This window comes from Lithobates pipiens, unplaced genomic scaffold (genome assembly GCF_037356315.1).
Source record: "Lithobates pipiens isolate NorthernLeopardFrog02 unplaced genomic scaffold, aLitPip1_a1.2 Scaffold_13, whole genome shotgun sequence".
Taxonomy (NCBI): Eukaryota; Metazoa; Chordata; class Amphibia; order Anura; family Ranidae; genus Lithobates; species Lithobates pipiens.
This window is the reverse complement of record NW_027507718.1, coordinates 201,829,895-201,849,217: the sequence shown is the minus strand read 5'-3', so window position 1 is coordinate 201,849,217 and position 19,323 is coordinate 201,829,895. Positions and strand designations below refer to the sequence as shown.

Below are 19,323 nucleotides of genomic sequence, written 5' to 3'. Positions count from 1 at the left end.
GAAAGCACCCATTCAAATAAATAGGAGTCCGTTTTCAGGCGTTTTTCAATCACTATTTTTAGCGCTAAAAGGCCTGAAAACTGCCTCGGTGTGAAAAGGGTCTAATACATCTACTTAAATAAAGACATGTGTCAACAACTATACAAAATGAAATAAAGTATCAGAATAAATGAACCATAGCAGAAAAAGTCAATATATGTTTAAGGATAGCCAAGCACCGTGCTCCTTCGAGAATTATGGTAATCTTCCAACTACTGTGCTCCACCAAATGAAAAAATATGTGTATGTGCTCACCAGAACCTTTTGGCCACCAAGTGACCATCAAGCAGAAAGTTCCACTTCTCATAGGAACAGATTGCAATTCTTCAGCAAGCGCCGCTCTCCTCACTCCCACTTTGTAACACCACAATAAATGATCCAGGAGAGACCACAAGAGAGTAATACATAGTGTAGTATGTTTTAATATGTTAAAAGCTCATACAGAATAAAATAAATGCACTTACAATTTAATAGTAGAATCGCACCCTCAACATATGTAGCTTCCAGCTGTCTCTCGCTGTCAGGTTGCTGTACCAAAGAACCATACATTCCACCATTTGGAAAGAAGTGTCTCAGCAGGTATTATATGAGGCTTGTATCTCAATGCATTTTGCACGCGTCATCAGGAATGCAGAAGGCAACTAATCAATAGTCAATTTTTGTTTTATGTTTGCATTTTTTAATTGCATTGGTTGTTCACATCTGCTTACTAGTGGATTCATTCTGTTCTGGATCAGCTAGTCCCCCCAGCCACAGGTGTCTCATAAACAAGAACTTCATGCTGCTGTTGTCTACATCGTATGCAGGTCTCTTGATGTATCTGATACATATATATTGAAATATTCAATGGAGTTGATTGTCTAGAGGAGTAGAGAATGTTCACTTTGCAAAGTAAATGTTTACTTCGTTTTGTGAATAATGCAAAACTGTGTTCACCTCATGCATTCATATCATGTTTAAGCCAAAATTGTAGACAAGCAAATTGATTTGAAAATCAGACGCATCAGGGCTGATTTACTAAAGCAGTTGGGAATATTTACTTAAAAATTGTGTGAATATTTACTTCAATTATCCAATCTTTTGAAAAGTATCACTAAATTGGGTATTTAAAGTGATCAGAATTTTTTGCCCCCGTTATTGGATAATAGAAGCAAATATTTACACCATTTTTTGAGTAAAGATTGTTAGATCGCCATTGGAATAATATTATATTTTCCTGTCAATCAGTTTTACAAATTCTCCACATCCATTACCAGTGATGCAAGTTATGATTTTAAGTTGCCTGAGTATACAAACTATGTGAACTTTGAGAAATAGCTAAAAAACAAAACAAAAGGCAAAATCGACATTTACCATAACAAGTGTAAATTAGAAACCCACAGGGAACAGTTTATCTTAGGACAGATCAGATGTTGGAGAGCCAGTATGATCTGCGTATCTGTAATACACTGATCGCAATCTTATTTGTTTTTCTACATTTTTCTAAACTTCAAGAATATAACATAGGTAAATTTAGATTTAGCTAAAACCTGTTTAAATATTATGCTTGTAGTATAGAAACACAGAATTTTCTACGGTGAGGATACAGTAAAATAAAATCCTATAATATATGTTAATTAACATAAATCTTTGAGTCCAGCTTAGACCAAGTAAGTACAGTATCTCACAAAAGTGAGCACACCCCTCACATTTTTGCTAATATTTTATTATATCTTTTCATGTGACAACACTGAAGAAATTACACTTTGCTACAATGTTAATGTAAAGTAGTGAGTATACAGCTTGTATAACAGTGTACATTTGCTGTCCCCTCAAAATAGCTTAACACACAGCCATTCATGTCTAAACCACTGCCAACAAAAGTGAGTACACACCTAAGTGAAAATGTCCAAATTGGGCCCAATTAGCCATTTTCCCTCCTCGGTGTAATGTGACCCGTTAGTGTTACAAGGTCTCAGGTGTGAATGGGGAGCAGGTGTGTTATGTCGGTGTTATCACTCTCACTCTTTCATACTAGTCACTGGAAGTTCAACCTGACACCTCATGGCAAAAAACTCTCTGAGGATCTTAAAAAAAAAGAATTGTTGCTCTATATAAGGATGGCCTAGGCTATAAGAAGATTGCCAAGACCCTGAAACTAAACGAGCTGCAGCACGGTGGCCAAGACCATACAGTGGTTTAACAGGACAGGTTCCACTCAGAACAGGCCTCGTCATGGTCGAGCAAGAAAGTTGCACGTGCTCAGCTTCATATCCAGAGGTTGTCTTTGGGAAATAAACATATGAGTGCTGCCAGCATTGCTGCAGAGGTTGAAGGGGTGGGGGGTTAGCCTGTCATTGCTCAGACCATACACCACACACTGCATCAAATTGGTTTGCATGGCTGTCATCCCGGAAGGAAGCCTTTTCTAAAGATGATGCACTAGAAACACCCCAAACAGTTTGCTGAAAACAAGCAGACTAAGGATATGGATTACTGATACCATGTCCTGTGGTCTGATGAGACCAAGATAAACGTATTTGGTTTAGATGGTGTCAAGCGTGTGTGGCAGCAACCAGGTCAGGAGTACAAAGACAAGTGTGTCTTGCCTACAGTCAAGCACGGTGGTGGGAGTGTCATGGTATGGGGCTGCATGAGTGCTGCCGGAACTGGGGAGCTAATGTTCATTGAGGGAACCATGAATGCCAGCATGTACTGTGGCATACTGAAGCAGAGCATGTTCCCCTCCCTTTTGGAAACTGGGCTGCAGGGCAGTATTCCAACATGATAACCCCAAACACACCTCCAAGACAACCACTGCCTTGCTAAAGAAGCTGATGGTAAAAGTAATGGACTGGCCAAGCATGTCTCCAGACCTAAACCCTATTGAGCATCTGTGGTGCATCCTCAAATTGAAGGTGGAGGAGCCCAAAGTTGCTAAAATCCACCAGCTCCGTGATGTCGTCATGGAGGAGTGGAAGATGACCTGCTCAAGAGTGTTAAGGCAGTGCTGGAAAATAATGGTGGCCACACAAAATATTGACACTTTGGGCCCAAGTTGGACATTTTCACTTAGGGGTGTACTCACTTTTGTTGCCAGTGGTTTAGACATTAATGGCTGTGTGTTGAGTTATTTTGAGGGGACAGCAAATTTACACTGTTATACAAGCTGCACACTCACTAATTTCTTCAGTATTGTCACATGAAAAATATAAAGCAAATATACCGTGCTGTCTGCAATCAATGTAAAAAAGCAGCTAGCACAGCAATAGATCAATTGCAAAAAATGAAAACATGTGAACAGTAAGTGCAGCGCTCAGAATAAATCTCAGAATGAACTGAAAAATATATATATACATATAGTGCACATAAATGATCCAGGAAGTAACTCAAACAATATATATGCAGGCAATGCGTATAGACACTGAATATGCGTGTATGATAGACCAAAAAAATGAATATATTGTGTGACGACAATCAAAATATGAAGTGAAGAAAAAAATATTTTAAAATAAAAAATTATAGTCCTAATGCCGCGTACACACGATTGGAATTCCGTCCAGAAAAAGACCGATGAGAGCTTTTCATCTGAAAATGTGACCGTTTGTATGCTCCATCAGAATTTAGCTGTCCGAATTCCCGCCAGCCAAAAATTGATAGCATGTTCTCAATTTTCCCAACGGAAAAACTTTCTATCGGTAATTCCGATCGTGTGTATGCAACTCCGACACGCCAAAAATGCTCAGATTCAACTACGAGATGGAATCTATTGGCTACTGGCTATTGAACTTCCTTTTTCTAGTCCCGTCGTATGTGTTGTACGTCACTGCATTCTAAACTATTGGAATTTGGTGTGACCGTGTGTAGGCAAGACAGCTTGAGCAGAATTCCGTCGGGAAAACCATCAGAGCTACTTCCGACGAGAATTTCAGATCGTGTGTACGTGGCATTAGTGTTTGGACAGGTGAGCCAAACAATAAATTGTAGATATCCAAAATTTGGTTCAAAATAACTAACACTTGAACTGGATAAAGATGTGACAAAGAAAAACGTGCCCAAACTTCATAAGTGATCCACCACTAGAGAGCCAAAAGGCTTACTGGAGCAATTGAACCCAAGTGTACACCCAATGGGTCAATCAGGCTTATAGGGCCACACACCCAGGGGAAACTGTCACATGGGACACAACTTCCAACCAGAAGACCAACTCCAACAATGGACTTAAATGGGATATAGGTAATAGACAGAGAGCCACATGGATAGTTGTTCCAATAGAACAGATTTATGAAAAGGAAGAAGAAGTAGGTACATAGTGTAATCCTATTTAAATCATAAGTAATTTATTCAATTAAAAATGAGGAAATACACTCAAATTTTAGAAGATAAAAAAGCTCTTTGGAATAAAAACTGTGACTCCAGCAGAGCTCTGAGAGAGGCTCTGCTGAAGTCACTGTTTTATTCCAAAGCGTTTTTTTATCTACTAAAATGGCGTGGGCTTGGTTACTTCCCCCTTTATCCCAGGGATCTGGGACATGAGCAAAAGAACACAGATCCCAGCCTGCATATTGATGTTTTTGCAGTCAATCTCTGGTCAGGAGTAGATATATATATCTATATATAGATATATATATATAGATATATAGATGTATCTATATATATATATATATATATAGATATATCTATATATATCTATAGATATATATATCTATAGATATATATATATAGATATATATCTATAGCTATATATATATATATATATATATATATATATATATATATATATATATATATATATATATCCAGCAAAATCCATGTGAGAAAGACCCTCTGGACCATATACAATAAGCTTCAGCATTCATATACTTTTATGAGAATCTGTATTTTTAACATACATTTTTATCATTTAAGGAATATAGCTAGCACAAGAACCAAGGCAAATGTAAAAAAAAACTCTGACTAGAAAGTCAGAAGCTTCCTCTATTAATCTTGCTATTTTCTTTTGTTTCTGCAGCCCCGTCTCCAGTCACTCATGTGAAGAAAGGAAAAATCACCAAAAATAGCATTTCCTTGTCTTGGCAGGAACCAGAGCGACCCAACGGAATCATCCTGGAATATGAGATCAAATACTTTGAAAAGGTCTGACCTTTTGCAATGTACAGTTATATCTTTGTATTTTTGTTTTCTGTTGCCAGCTAATCTTGGTTAGGGAGCCATCAGCTACATGGGAAAATTGATTACTAATTGATTGTGTCTGCAATAAATGACCAGGGTGACTTCCAGTGTGTGTTTTTCATTAGTGTGGCATGTCAGCTGAGGGAAATACATTAAAAGTTCAGCTTAGAGTTATTGGCAGACTTTGCTGATCTGAATAAAGGTCACTAAAATAAAAGGAAGTCAAACATTATATATAGCTAATATTTATGAGTCCACTTTGACAATATATTTATGTATTCAAGGGCGGGAAATCAGTTTGCATATAAATAATTGATTTAAAATACTGGCTGTAAATCATTGATTATCTTGATAATGTTGGGAGCAAAAGCCAAGTTATGAAAGCATTTCTGAAATATTAACCTCTCTCAGTAGATCGTGTGTCATTTCTCTCTCGGAAGCCCTGCACAGTACCAGTGGCAAAAGCAATTATATGATGTGATAAGAAAGATCCTTACTAAAAATGAAACAGTATCAGCTAATGTGTTGGAAGTGAGTACAGGAAAACGGATCGGAATCTAGCTTTGTTATTTAGGCAGTTACAAGAATACAAGTTGAAAAACAACTTGAAGGTCATTATACTGTCATTGTGCTTGTGTCTTAGTATTTCCTGTAACCCAAAGCCAGCAGTTAAAGGAAACCTTTACTAATGCCCAGGGGCTGCCAGTTCTGATCACCCCTGTATGGATAAGTTCCTTAGCTGTCATGCTAATCGACTGGCTTCTATAGCTTTTAAATACATAAATTAGAACACATACAGATTATGGATTCTAATATAAAACCCAATTTCAGTATTTGCAACTAAGTAGCCCATTAGTAGTTAAAATAAAAATGTAGCATTCATCTTCGTTCAAGCACTGCCCACCCATGACACTCTTCTCCATCTGCTGTTACACTTCTCAGTGTCATTTAACTCATTTCATGGATCTAGTCCATGTGACTGCATCACCATATTATCCTAGGCTCACAGAACTGTTGCACAGAACAGTGCTCACATGTCATTACTTGAGTGGTGTACTGTGCAGGAGAATGTACCATCCACCACAAATGTGAAGAGCAGTAGTGGAAGGACCCCTCTCATTCACTAGAGTTTTGCTTTAGTACAACAAAAATTATACAAATGGGAAAAACAGTTCATGCAGGACATTAATGAATCTCTTGTCTGCAAGGTACACTGTATTTATAAACATCTTGATAGGAGGTTAAGGCAAGCTTAGTATTGATTTTTTTAGCTGACTCTCAACTGTCATGTAAAAAAGAACAGGACTCTGGTCATGCCAGTCAAGTTCCCCCACCCCAAACTCGCTCATCCATGTCTTTATGGACCTAACTTTGTGCACTGATGCGTAGTCATGTTGGAACAGGAAAGAGCCATCCCCAAATTGTTCCCACAAAGTTGGGAGTATGAAATTGTCCAAAATGTCTTGATATGCTGATGCATTTAAGAGTTCCCTTCACTGGAACTAAAGGGCCAAGCCCAACCCATGAAAAAAAAAAGACCCACACCATAATCCCCCTCCACCAAATTATTTGGAGGGGTGGTCCAATACTTTTAGCAATATAATGTGGATGAGTGAGTTTGGGGTGTAGGAACTTGACTGACCTGCACAGATTCCTGACCTCAATCCAATAGAACACCTTTGGGATGAATTAGAGCAGAGACTACGAGCAAGGCATTCTCGTTCAACATCAGTGCCTGACCTCACAAATGTGCTTCTGGAAGAATGGTCAGACATTCCCATAGACACACTCCTAAACCTTGTGGAAAGTCTTCCTAGAAGAGTTGAAGCTATTAAGGGTGGGCTAACTCAATATTGAACCCTATGGACTAAGACTATGGTTCCATTAAAGTGTATATGTGTAGAGGCAGGTGTCCCAATACTTTTGGTAATATAGCGTATAAGCGATTGTGCTGCAAGTGGTTAAAGGAGAATTATGGCCAAAGATCATTTGGCTCTAGTTCTCCTGTGTGTCACAGGAGTGCACCCGTATTTAGCCGACAATGGGCTAAAGTCTGCTGTCAGCTGATGTCACAGAAATGGTCCAGGCTCTAGAGAAATACCGACTTTAATGTTTACATCCGCCCAGAAGCCTGCAGCAGCAAATGCCCTAGCCTCTCAGTGTGCTTTGTTTTGATGGTTTAAAGTAATTTGCTAGCAAAAAAAATCTGATTTTAACACACGTGCGAAAAATTTAAAAATTGCAGATAAGTTAATTATGTTGCTTAACCTCCCTGGCGACATTATTATTTCAGATTTTAGATGCTGAAAGCGGTACGATTATTTTGCATGGAAATTTGGCGTTTTATATTGTAGGCCTGTAATTCTTAGGAATAACTCACTTAAATCTAGTAGACATCCCGGGTATGATAAAATTTTAAAAACAAAATCATAAATTAAAAAAATAATAAGTAACTATAAAGAATTATACCAAATAATAATATAATAATAATACAAATTATTCAATAATGTAATCAAATCAAAAACACTGAAATGTGCTCAGTTGCAGAATTGTCACTGTCATCACTTTTCAGTATTTGATGACGAATTTCCCCACAAATCACTATCACTTAATTCTGAGAGTGATTCTAATTTATTATCACTGTTTTCTAGCTGGTCTAAAAGCACTTTCAATGTAAAGGGACAGTTTTGGTTGCTATAGACAATCTCCAGTTTCCAGGCATAAAGAACAGTTTTTATAATATAAAACTACATGCAGGACACTGGGCAGACCACTAGGGACAAAGGGGATGTGAAATAATTACATAAAGTAATGTAATCTGTAAGATTACATTATACTATATGTAATGTGTGTGTTTCACTTTTTGAATTTTGTGCCGTTCTCCGTCCCTGTGCGTCGCAACGCTCGCAGGGAACGGAGATCAGCTCTGTGATAGATTGAGTGGAGGACAAGCCGATCGCACAGCGGGGGGACATCGCTTGATCCAGGAGATAAGGTAAATATACTCATCCTGGATTCAGTGATGCGATCCTGAGTCTGGCTCGGGGTTACCGCTAATGGTACTGAATTTTCACCCCGAGCCAGACTCGGGAATACCGCCATGGGGGTTAAACAAAAAACATTTTTTGGAGTCATAATTATGAAAGACATGTTTTAGGCATGTTTCCTCTACACCTATACTCACCTGCCCTGCCATGTAAACCTGGCATCCAATGTAAACTGTCTAACTTTAAAGCTCTTCAACAAATCTTTATTTTTTATATTTTTACATATTCTACAGAAACAGTTTCTTGCCCCATTTGTCCAAAGATAGATTTTCCTGCATGTTTCCTTTAACCCGCAGTAGAAACATCCAGACAATTTTAATATATCAGGTATTATATTCCCCTTCCCCTTGGACACATCTATATTTTTGTTGTAGTTCAGTGATTCTGTAAGAAACTTGACCAACAATACACCAGGGCATCTAGCATTTCAAAAAATGTTAGCGCCTCATTATTTTCTTACAGGATTTATTTAAACAGACATCCCTAATCCTGTTTAGCTTGTAAACTATTTTTAAATATATGAAGGGGCAAAGATCTAGAGTTTGGGCACATGAGAGCTGTTCATGCCAGTCATTTTGTAGCTGAGAATTGCAGCTTGAAGTGTCTGCACTGATCCGATAATTGCAGCATCATCTCCATGTGGCATCAGAAATGCTCTAATCCTGTCAGATACAAATCATTTTTTTTGAATGATCATCTTGTTTGACAAGATCAGAGACACAAAACTGTTTTTGTATGACCTTAATGAAAGCACAACGTCACTTGTGCTTATACTGTCATGTCAACTTTTTATTTTTTTCCTAAAGTGTCATGTTGCAAGTCACTTGAGACCTTTTCATGACTACTTTTTTTACCTAAAAAATAGTGGCAGTTAAATAAAATAAAACCGTTAACAGGAAAAATTCTTATGGAAATAGACAAAAATGAGATCCATCAGCTTAGCCATCACATAAACCTGTTGATAGATATTTTTTTTTCCAAGCAGAATCTCCGTAGAGTCTGATGGTGCACATTCAGCATTGCCTAATCACATAGGGAAGCATACCATGAATAGAAAAAAGTTGTTTCTTCCCATCACCCAGCCTTTTTCAGCCTAGGTCATGTGGTCCCTGGTTTCCAATGAGTTTGGCATGGAGACAGCTGACTGGTAGACTTGCAGTGATATAATAATAGCAAGGAATAAAGAAGGAAAATATGGCTGACCCCATGTACAAATGTAATTACCAAGTCCATAGAAACAGGTTTTTAAAATATGAATCTATTTAACAAGGTTTTTTTTTAATGTTAAGTTGATTTTCTTTACTTGTGCGGCTTATACTGTATTATAATTATATTATATCATAAACATTAAGAAAAACTATTTTCCTTTAAATGAAAAATGAGAAGCGGTACAAGGCATTTTAAGGTACAGAATCTTTATTTGTAATAATTTTAACACCTCAAATCTATACACTGCATGTTACAAATTAGTCTAAATTACTTATGCAGTGGTAGAAGTATTGCCCCTATGTTTGAACTCCTGTTAAAATAATTACTAAATGTAAAATGAAAGATGATCCCATAGAAAGTTTTTTTTACAATTAGCAAATTGCATGCTGCAATTATTTTTTTTCTGCTCAAGTAACTATTTGTTGTTTAGGGAATAGATATATGAGCCAAGCTGGCTTAATTGGATCTAGCCAGATCAACATATATCACAGAAAAATACATAACAGTCACTTCAGTCTTTACAGATCCTTGATACTATATGTGTATATATATATATATATATATATATATATATATATATATATATATATATATATATATATATATATATATATATATACACAGTGGTGTGAAAAAGTGTTTGCCCCCATTCCTCATTTCCTGTTCCTTTGCATGTTTGTCACACTTAAGTGTTTCGGAACATCAAACCAATTTAAACAATAGTCAAGGACAACACAAGTAAACACAAAATGCAATTTGTAAATGAAGGTGTTTATTATTAAAGGTGAAAAAAAATCCAAACCATCATGGCCCTGTGTGAAAAAGTGATTGCCCCCTAAACCTAATAACTGGTTGGGCCACCCTTAGCAGCAACAACTGCAACCAAGCGTTTGCGATAACGTGCAATGAGGCTTTTACAGCGTCCTGGAGGAATTTTGGGCCACTCATCTTTGCAGAATTGTCCTAATTCAGTTACATTAGAGGGTTTTCGAGCATGAACGGCCTTTTTAAGGTCATACCACAACATCTCAATAGGATTCAGGTCAGGACTTTGGCTAGGCCACTCCAAAGTCTTTATTTTGTTTTTCTTCAGCCATTCGGTGGTGGACTTGCTGGTGTGTTTAGGATCATTGTCCTGCTGCAGAACCCAAGTTCGTTTCAGCTTGAGTACATGAACAGATGGTCGGACATTCTCCTTCAGGATCTCTTGGTAGACAGCAGAATTCATAGTTCCTTTTATCACGGCAAGTCTTCCAGGTCCTGAAGCAGCAAAACAGCCCCAGACCATCACACTACCACCACCATATTTTACTGTTGGTATAATGTTCTTTTTATGAAATGCAGTGTTCCTTCTACGCCAGATATACTTGGACACACACCTTCCAAATAGTTCCACTTTTGTCTCATCGGTCCACAGAATGTTGTCCCAAAAGTCTTGGGGATCATCAAGATGTGTTGTGGAGAAATTGAGACGAGCTTTGATGTTCTTTTTGCTCAGCAGTGGTTTTCTCCTTGGAACTCTGCCATGCAGGCCATTTTTGCCCAGTCTTTTCCTGATGGTGGAGGCATGAACGCTGACCTTAACTGAGGCAAGTGAGGCCTGCAGTTTCTTGGACGTTGTTGTGGGGTCTTTTGTGACCTCTTGGATGAGTCGTCGCTGCGCTCTTGGGGTAATTTTGGGCGGCCGGCCACTCCTGGGAAGGTTCACCACTGTTACATGTCTTCGCCATTTGTGGATAACGGCTCTCACTGTGGTTCGCTGGATTCGCTGGATTCCCAAAGCTTTGGAAATGGCTTTATAACCCTTTCCAGACTGATAGATCTCAATTACTTTCTTTCTCAATTGTTCCTGAATTTCTTTGGGTCTCGGCATGATGTGTAGCTTTTAAGGATCTTCTGGTGGACCTTACTGTGTCAAGCAGCTCCTATTTAAGTGATGCCTTGATTATGAACAGGTGTGGCAATAATCAAGCCTGGGTGTGGCTAGAGAAATTGAACTCAGGTGTGGACAACCACAGTTATAGTATGTTTTAACAAGGGGGGCAATCACTTTTTCACACAGGGCCATGATGGTTTGGATTTTTTTTCACCTTTAATAATAAACACCTTCATTTACAAATTGCATTTTGTGTTTACTTGTGTTGTCCTTGACTATTGTTTAAATTGGTTTGATGTTCCGAAACACTTAAGTGTGACAAACATGCAAAGGAACAGGAAATGAGGAAGGGGGCAAACACTTTTTCACACCACTGTATATATCTATATATAGATATATATCTACATATATAGATGTATATATATATATATATATATATATATATATATATATATATATATATATATATATATATATATATATATATATATATATAGTGGATATAAAAAGTCTTGTTAAAAATGTCAGGTTTCTGTGATGTAAAAAAAAACGAGACAAAGATAAATAATTTCAAAACTTTTTCCACCTTTAATGTGACCTATAAACTGTACAACTCAGTTGAAAAACAAACTGACATTGTGTAGGAGGAGGAAGTAAGAATAAAAAACTAAAATAATGTGGTTGCATAAGTGTGCACGCCTTCTTATAACTGGGGATGTAGCGGTGTTCAGAATTCAGCAATCACATTCAATCTCATGTTAAATAGGAGTCAGTACACACCTGCCATCATTTAAAGTGCATGCTGATTAACCCCAAATAAAGTTCATCTGTTCTAGTAGGTCTTTCCTGACATTTTATTAGTTGCATCCTACAGCAAATGCCATGGTTCGTAGAAAGCTTCCAAAGCATCAGAGGGATCTTATTGTTAAAAGGTATCAGTCAGGAGAAGGGTACAAAAGAATTCCCAAGGCATTAGATATACCATGGAACACAGTGAATACAGTAATCATCAAGTGAAAAAAATATTGCACAACAGTGACATTACCAAGAACTGGATGTCCCTCCACAATTAATGAAAAAAAGATAAGAAAACTGGTCCGGGAGGCTGTCAAGATGCCTACAGCAACATTAAAGGAGCTGCAGGAATATCTGGCAAGTACTGACTGCGTGGTACATGTGACAACCATCTCCCGTATTCTTCATATGTCTGGGCTATGGGGTAAAGTGGCAAGACGGAAACCTTTTTTTACGAAGAAGAACATCCAAGCCCGGCTAAATTTGTCAAAAACACATCTCACGTCTCCCAAAAGCATGTGGAAAAATGTGTTGTGGTCTGATGAAACCAAGATTGAACTTTTTGGCCATAATTCCAAAAGATATGTTTGGTGCAAAAACAACACATAACATCACCAAAAGAACACCATACCCACTGTGAAGCTTGCTGGTGGCAGCATCATGCTTTGGGGCTATTTTTCTTCAGCTGGAACAGGGGTCTTAGTCAAGGTAGAGGGAATTATGAACCATTCCAAATACCAGTCAATATTGGCATAAAAGGTTCAGGCTTCTGCTAGAAAGCTGAACATGAAGAGGAACTTCATCTTTTAGCATGGCAACAACCTAAAGCATACATCCAAATCAACAAAGGAATGGCTTCACCAGAAGAAGATTAACATTTTGGACTGGCCCAGGCAGAGCCCAGACCTGAATCCGATTAAAAATCTGTGGGTTGATCTGAAGAGGGCTGTGCACAGGAGATGCCCTCACAATCTCACAGATTTGGAATGTTTTTGCAACGAAGAGTGGGCAAATATTCCCAAACTAAGATGTGCCATGCTGATAGACTCATACCCAAAAAGACTGAGTGCTGTAATAAAATCAAAAGGTGCTTCAACAAAGTATTAGTGTAAGGGTGTGCACACTTATGCAACCATATTATTTTATTTTTTTATTTTTACTTCCCTCCAATTAAAATATTTCAGTTTGTTGTTCAATGGAGTTGTGCAGTTTATAGGTCACATTAAAGGTGGAACAAGTTCTTAAATTATTTATCTTTGTCTCATTTTTTTACATCACAGAAACATGACATTTTTTTTTTATCACAATAAAGTTTATTAAAGAGAATGTAGTGAGTACAAAAGAGTGTAAGCGTTACATAAAATATATAACAAAAAGAAAATTATGGACATTTTAGACATTAATATTTGTCGAAATTAGAACTTAGAGGTGAATCGTATGAGTACAATCACAGCAGTAATTAGGATATAACATCCAGAACATGTGTATGAGCAATGATGAGTGTGATCTAATAGTTGTGTTGTAATAGTCTGGGTATGGTTGGAATGATGATTCGGGTAAAATAGTGTAAAGTATATGCAACAGAATGGGGCAAATACTATGTAATATAATGGAGCTTTCCCAATAATATTCTATTATGAAAGACATTTTAACAAGTGTAGACTTTTTATATCCACTGTATATATACACTGAGCAAAATTATAAACGCAACACTTTTGTGTTCGCCCTTAGGCTGAACTCAAAGATCTACGACTTCTTCTATGTACACAAAAGGCCTATTTCTCTCAAATATTGTTCACAAATCTGTCTAAATCTGTGTTAGTGAGCACTTCACCTTTGCTGATATAATCCATCCACCTCACAGATGTGGCATACTGTATGAAGATGCTGATTAGATATCATGATTATTGCACACGTGTGCCAATAAAAGGCCACTCTAAAATGTGCACCCATTCATACTAAAGCAATTCATTGCAGTGTATTAATTTACATTGCAATAAAGAGGTTCTTCAGCCACCCCCCCCCCCCCCCAAATAAAATAGAATTTAAGTCAAATACTAAAGCAGCCAGCTTTTAATCTAAAGGTGCTTACTAGGGATGAGCCGAACACCCCCCAGTTCGGTTCGCAGCAGAACAAGTGAACAGACAAAAAATTTGTGCTCATTTTTAGGCATGTGCATTCGTTTTTGTCCGAATGCATTTTCGTCCGAATTTTAGGTATTTTCATGAATGTTTTAACAAACGATAACCAATGTGCAGAATCCGAAAAAAAGAAAGATCCGACATAAACAAATGCTTTATTTTTTTTGTTTTCGTTATGACAACAGTTCGATATAGATAGGAGATTCTACATGATGCTGACAATAGCAATCTGTGTCCATCGAATCTGTGGTCGAATGTGCCTAACCTTAGCTCTATTAGTCCAAGATTATTCTATATAGAGAAAAAAGATTCAACATAGAGAGAAAAGATTTGACATTATAGAGACAAAACGAAAAAGGTCTAATGTGCCTAACCTAACTCTATTAGTCCAAGATTATCTGCAAGTGGACATTTATGGTCAAATGCTCTGCCTATAGGCTATAGAAGAATTCAAATGTTGGTTGACTAGTAATAATAATTAATAAATGTAATTATTACTATTGTCATACAACATTAGAATTCTACTATAGCTTGTAGGCGGAACATTCGACCAGAAATGTACAATTGCTGCTCCGTCGAATCTTATTAGAACTTTCGACAGACACCATAAGCCTTCAATGATAGATTCAACCTTAATTATATCGGTTTTGGGACGAATCCATTTTTTAATGAAACAAAATAAATAAAAACGAATTTTGGGAGTAACTAAATAAATGTATTTTTCGTACGAAACAAAATTCCAAAACAAAATATTTCAGTGTGCACATGTCTACTAATTTTAAAAGCTTATATGCAAATTATAGCCATAAAAAGTGTTTGGGGACCCGGGTCCTGCCCCAGGGGATATGTATCAATGCACAAAAAAGTTTTAAAAACTGACGTTTTTTTCGGGAGCAGTGATTTTAATAATGCTTAAAGTGAAACAATAAAAATGAAATATTCCTTTAACCACGTAACAACCGGCCCATAGCCGAATGACGGCTACAGGGCGGTTGTTTAACTCTGTCATATGACGTCCCCCCCTGGGGCGCGCACTCGAGAGCATCCGTGACCGCCGGGTCCACATTGGTACAGCGGAGGGGGAAGAGATCGGTGTCAGCAGCGCTGTAGGCTGCATCTGCAGTGCCCACATCACTGCTCACCGAAATGTAACCCCTCAATACCCTGCAATACTCTGCAGTACCAGCAATACTCTGCAGTACCAGCAGTACTAGCAATACTCTGCAGTACCAGCAATACTCTGCAGTACCAGCAGTACTAGCAATACTCTGCAGTACTAGCAATACTCTGCAGTACTAGCAATATTCTGCAGTACCAGCAGTACTAGCAATACTCTGCAGTACCAGCAATACTCTGCAGTACCAGCAGTACCAGCAATACTCTGCAGTACCAGCAGTACCAGCAATACTCTGCAGTACCAGCAGTACCAGCAAATACCCTGCAAATACTCTGCAGTACCAGCAGTACCAGCAAATACCCTGCAAATACTCTGCAGTACCAGCAGTACCAGCAAATACCCTGCAACACCCGCCAATATCCTGCAACACCCGCCAATACTCTGCAACACCCACCAATACTCTGCAACACCCACCAATACTCTGCACTACCCTCCAATACTGTGCAGTACCCGCCAATACTCTGCAGTAAAATTCCAGCCAATACTCTGCAATACCCTGCCAATACTCTGCAATACCCTGCCTTAAATTGCCATACTCTGAGATACCCAGCCATACTCGGAGATACCCTGCAATACCCAGCCATAGTCGGTGACACCCTGCAATACCCAGCCATAGACATCCCCCCTCCCGCCACCCTCCGGTGCTTCTACCGACTCGCCAATACGATCAAAGCCAGAATCTTTTTAATTTTTTTTATTTCAGGCTTTTGAGCCTAGAGGTGAGATGTAGGGTCTTATTGACCCCATATCTCACTGTAAAGAGGACCTGTCATGCCATATTCCTATTACAAGGGATGTTTACATTCCTTGTAATAGGAATGAAAGTGATCAAAAAATTTATTTTTGGGGAAAAAAATTTCAAACTAAAATAAAGTAAAGTAAAATGAACAATTTTTTTTTTTTTTTAAAGCGCCCCTGTCCCCATGTGCTCGCATGCAGAAGTGAACGCATACATAAGTCCCGCCCACATATGAAAACGGTGTTCAAACCACACATGTGAGGTATCACTGCGAACGTTAGAGCCAGAGCAATAATTCTATCCCTAGACCTCCTCTGTAACTCAAAACATATAACCAGTAAAAAAATATATAAAGCGTTGCCTATGGGGATTTTTAAGTAGCGACGTTTGGCGCCATACCACGAGCGTGTGCAATTTTGAAGAGTGACATGTTAGGTATCTATTTACTCAGCGTAACTTCATCTTTCACATTATGCAAAAATTAGGCTAACTTTACTGTGTTTTTTTAAGCACAAAACTGTTTTTTTCCCCAAAAAAGCATTCGAAAAATTGCTGCGCAAATACCGTGCGAGATAAAACCACCATTGTATTCTCCAGGGTGTTTGCTAAAAAAACATATATAATGTTTTGGGATTATATGTAATTTTCTAGCAAATAAATGATGATTTTTACATGTAGGAGAGAAATGTCAGAATTGTCCTGGGTGCTCCAGAACGCTTGATGGCGCTCCCTGCATGTTGGGCCTCTGTATGTGGCCACGCTGTGTAAAAGTCTCACACATGTGGTATCGCCGTACTCGGGAGTAATAGAAGAATGTGTTTTGGGGTGTAATTTGTGGTATGCATATGCTGTGTGTGAGAAATAAACTGATAATATGACAATTTTGTGAAAAAAAAAAGTAAAAAAAATCTTGATTTTGCAAAGAATTGTGGGAAAAAATGACAACTTCAAAAAACTCATCATACCTCTTAATAAATACATTGGAATGTCTTATTTCCAAAAAGGGGTAATTTGGGGGGTATTTGTACTTTCCTGGCATGTTAGGGTCTCAAGAATTGAAATAGGCCGTTAGTACTTCAGGTGTGATCAATTTTCAGATATTGGCACCATAGCTTGTGGACTCTATAACTTTCACAAAGACCAAATAATATCCACCAATTTGTACTTATTTTTACCAAAGATATGTAGTAGTATAAATTTTGGCCAAAATGTATGAAGAAAAAATTACTAATCTGCTAAATTTTATAACAGAAACAAAGAAAAATAATTTTTTTTACAGATTTGTGAGCCTTTTTTCTTTTATAGCACAAAAAAAAAAAACGAGCGGTGATTAAATACCACCAAAAGAAAGCTCTATTTGTGTGAAAAAAGGGACACAAATTTCATATAGGTCCAGTGTTGCATGACTGAGTAATTGTCATTCAAAATGTGAGAGCACGGAAAGCTGAAAATTGGTCTGGTTATTAAGGGTGTTTAAGTGCCCAGTGGTCAAGTGGTTAAATATTGTGCCTGGGGGGTCTCCTTAGTCTGCCTGTAAAGTAGCGCATCTTTCCTGTGTTTATAACAGTACCACAACAAAATTACATTTCTAAAGGAAAAACCTGGAAGATTATGTAGAGAAAGATGGGAGTAGTAGCCAAAAAGGAGGCGTTACGACTGGCACCTACGATCTTGAGCGGTGTACAGGTAGGGGAGCCCCATATTCCTAACGATCCCAGGGTTCCCATACTTTATCAAACTGGGGAACCAAGTCGTGCACCGAGGCCATCAGATACTCCATTCTCAGAATTTTGGACACCAATTGAAGAAATCTAGGCCAGGGGGGAGTTGCGCCAGACAGCCAACACAATGGGACAAGCCTCTTAGCAGCTAATAGCCACGCCAATTTTTTTTTACATTTTGGCACAGGGTTCACTTTAATATCCATACCTCGTAATGGACGGGGTGGGGGCTCACACCGTTTTTTTTCAATGATTTTTATATCTATCACTGGGATCCAGCAATACATTACAGCTGCGAGCAGTTTTAACCACTTAACAATCGGCCCATAGCCGAATGATGGCTACAGGGCGATTTCTTAACTCTGGGAGGACGTCTTATGACGTCCTCCCAGAATTCTGCTCTCACGCGCCCCCTGGGGCATCCACAGGATCCAGCGCATCACGGATCACGGCTTACGGCTCATCGCGGCCGTTTACCACGTGATCGATCCGTTAAATGACGGAGCGATCACTTGTAAACAAACCGGCGTCATGTTATGACACCGGTTCCTCCTTCCCCTCTCTGTACCAATCGGTACAGTGGAGGGGAGAGATCAGTGACAGCAGCAATGTGGGCTGGATCTGCAGTGTCCACAGTGCTGCTCACCAACAATTAACCCTGCAATTCCCTGCCAATACCCTGCAATACCCAGAAATGCCCTGCCAATACTCTGCAATACCCTGCCAATACTCTGAAATGCCCTGCCAATACTCTGCAATACCCAGCAATGCCCTGCCAATACACTGCAATACCCAGTAATAATCTGCAATACCCAGCAATACTCTGTAATAGCCTGCAATACCCTGCCAATACTCTGCCATAAACTGCCATACCCAGCAATACCCAGCCATACTCAGTGATACCCAGCCATACTCAGTGATACCCTGCAATACCCAGCCATACTCTGCAATACCCAGCCATACTCTGCAATACCCAGCCATACTCTGCAATACCCAGCCATACTCGGTGATACCCTGCAATACCCAGCCATACTCTGCAATACCAAGCCATACTCGGTGATACCCTGCAATACCCAGCCATACCCGGTGATACCCTGAAATTCTCTGTGATATGCCCGGCCATGCTCAGCCATACTCGGCTGTACATGGCCTCTGTATGTGGCCAGGCTGTGGAAGTCTCACATATGTGTTATCGCCGAACTCAGGAGGAGTAGGAGAATCTATTTTGGGGTGTGTAATTTTTGGTATCTACATGCTATGCGTTAGAAATATTGTATAAAATGACAACTTTGTGTTAAAAAAAATGCATTTTAACCACTTTCCGCCCGCCAGCCATCATATGACGTCCTTGACTTTGTGCGGGGATATCTGAATGATGCCATCATTCAGATATCAGCTTTTTCAGCCGGCGATTCCCTACACCCTAA

At 38.7% G+C, this 19,323-nt stretch overlaps 1 protein-coding gene across 3 annotated transcripts in view; it reads left to right on the top strand.

Annotated features, from left to right (window-relative positions):
• The window catches only part of EPHA5 (EPH receptor A5), a 512,956-nt gene that overhangs the window by 382,116 nt on the left and 111,517 nt on the right, over positions 1–19,323 (top strand). For all 3 annotated transcript variants that reach the window (XM_077476128.1, XM_077476127.1, XM_077476126.1), the window contains exon 6: positions 5,030–5,154. In XM_077476128.1, coding sequence (XP_077332254.1) covers positions 5,030–5,154 — 125 coding nt within the window. The remainder of the gene's footprint in view (positions 1–5,029; positions 5,155–19,323) is intronic.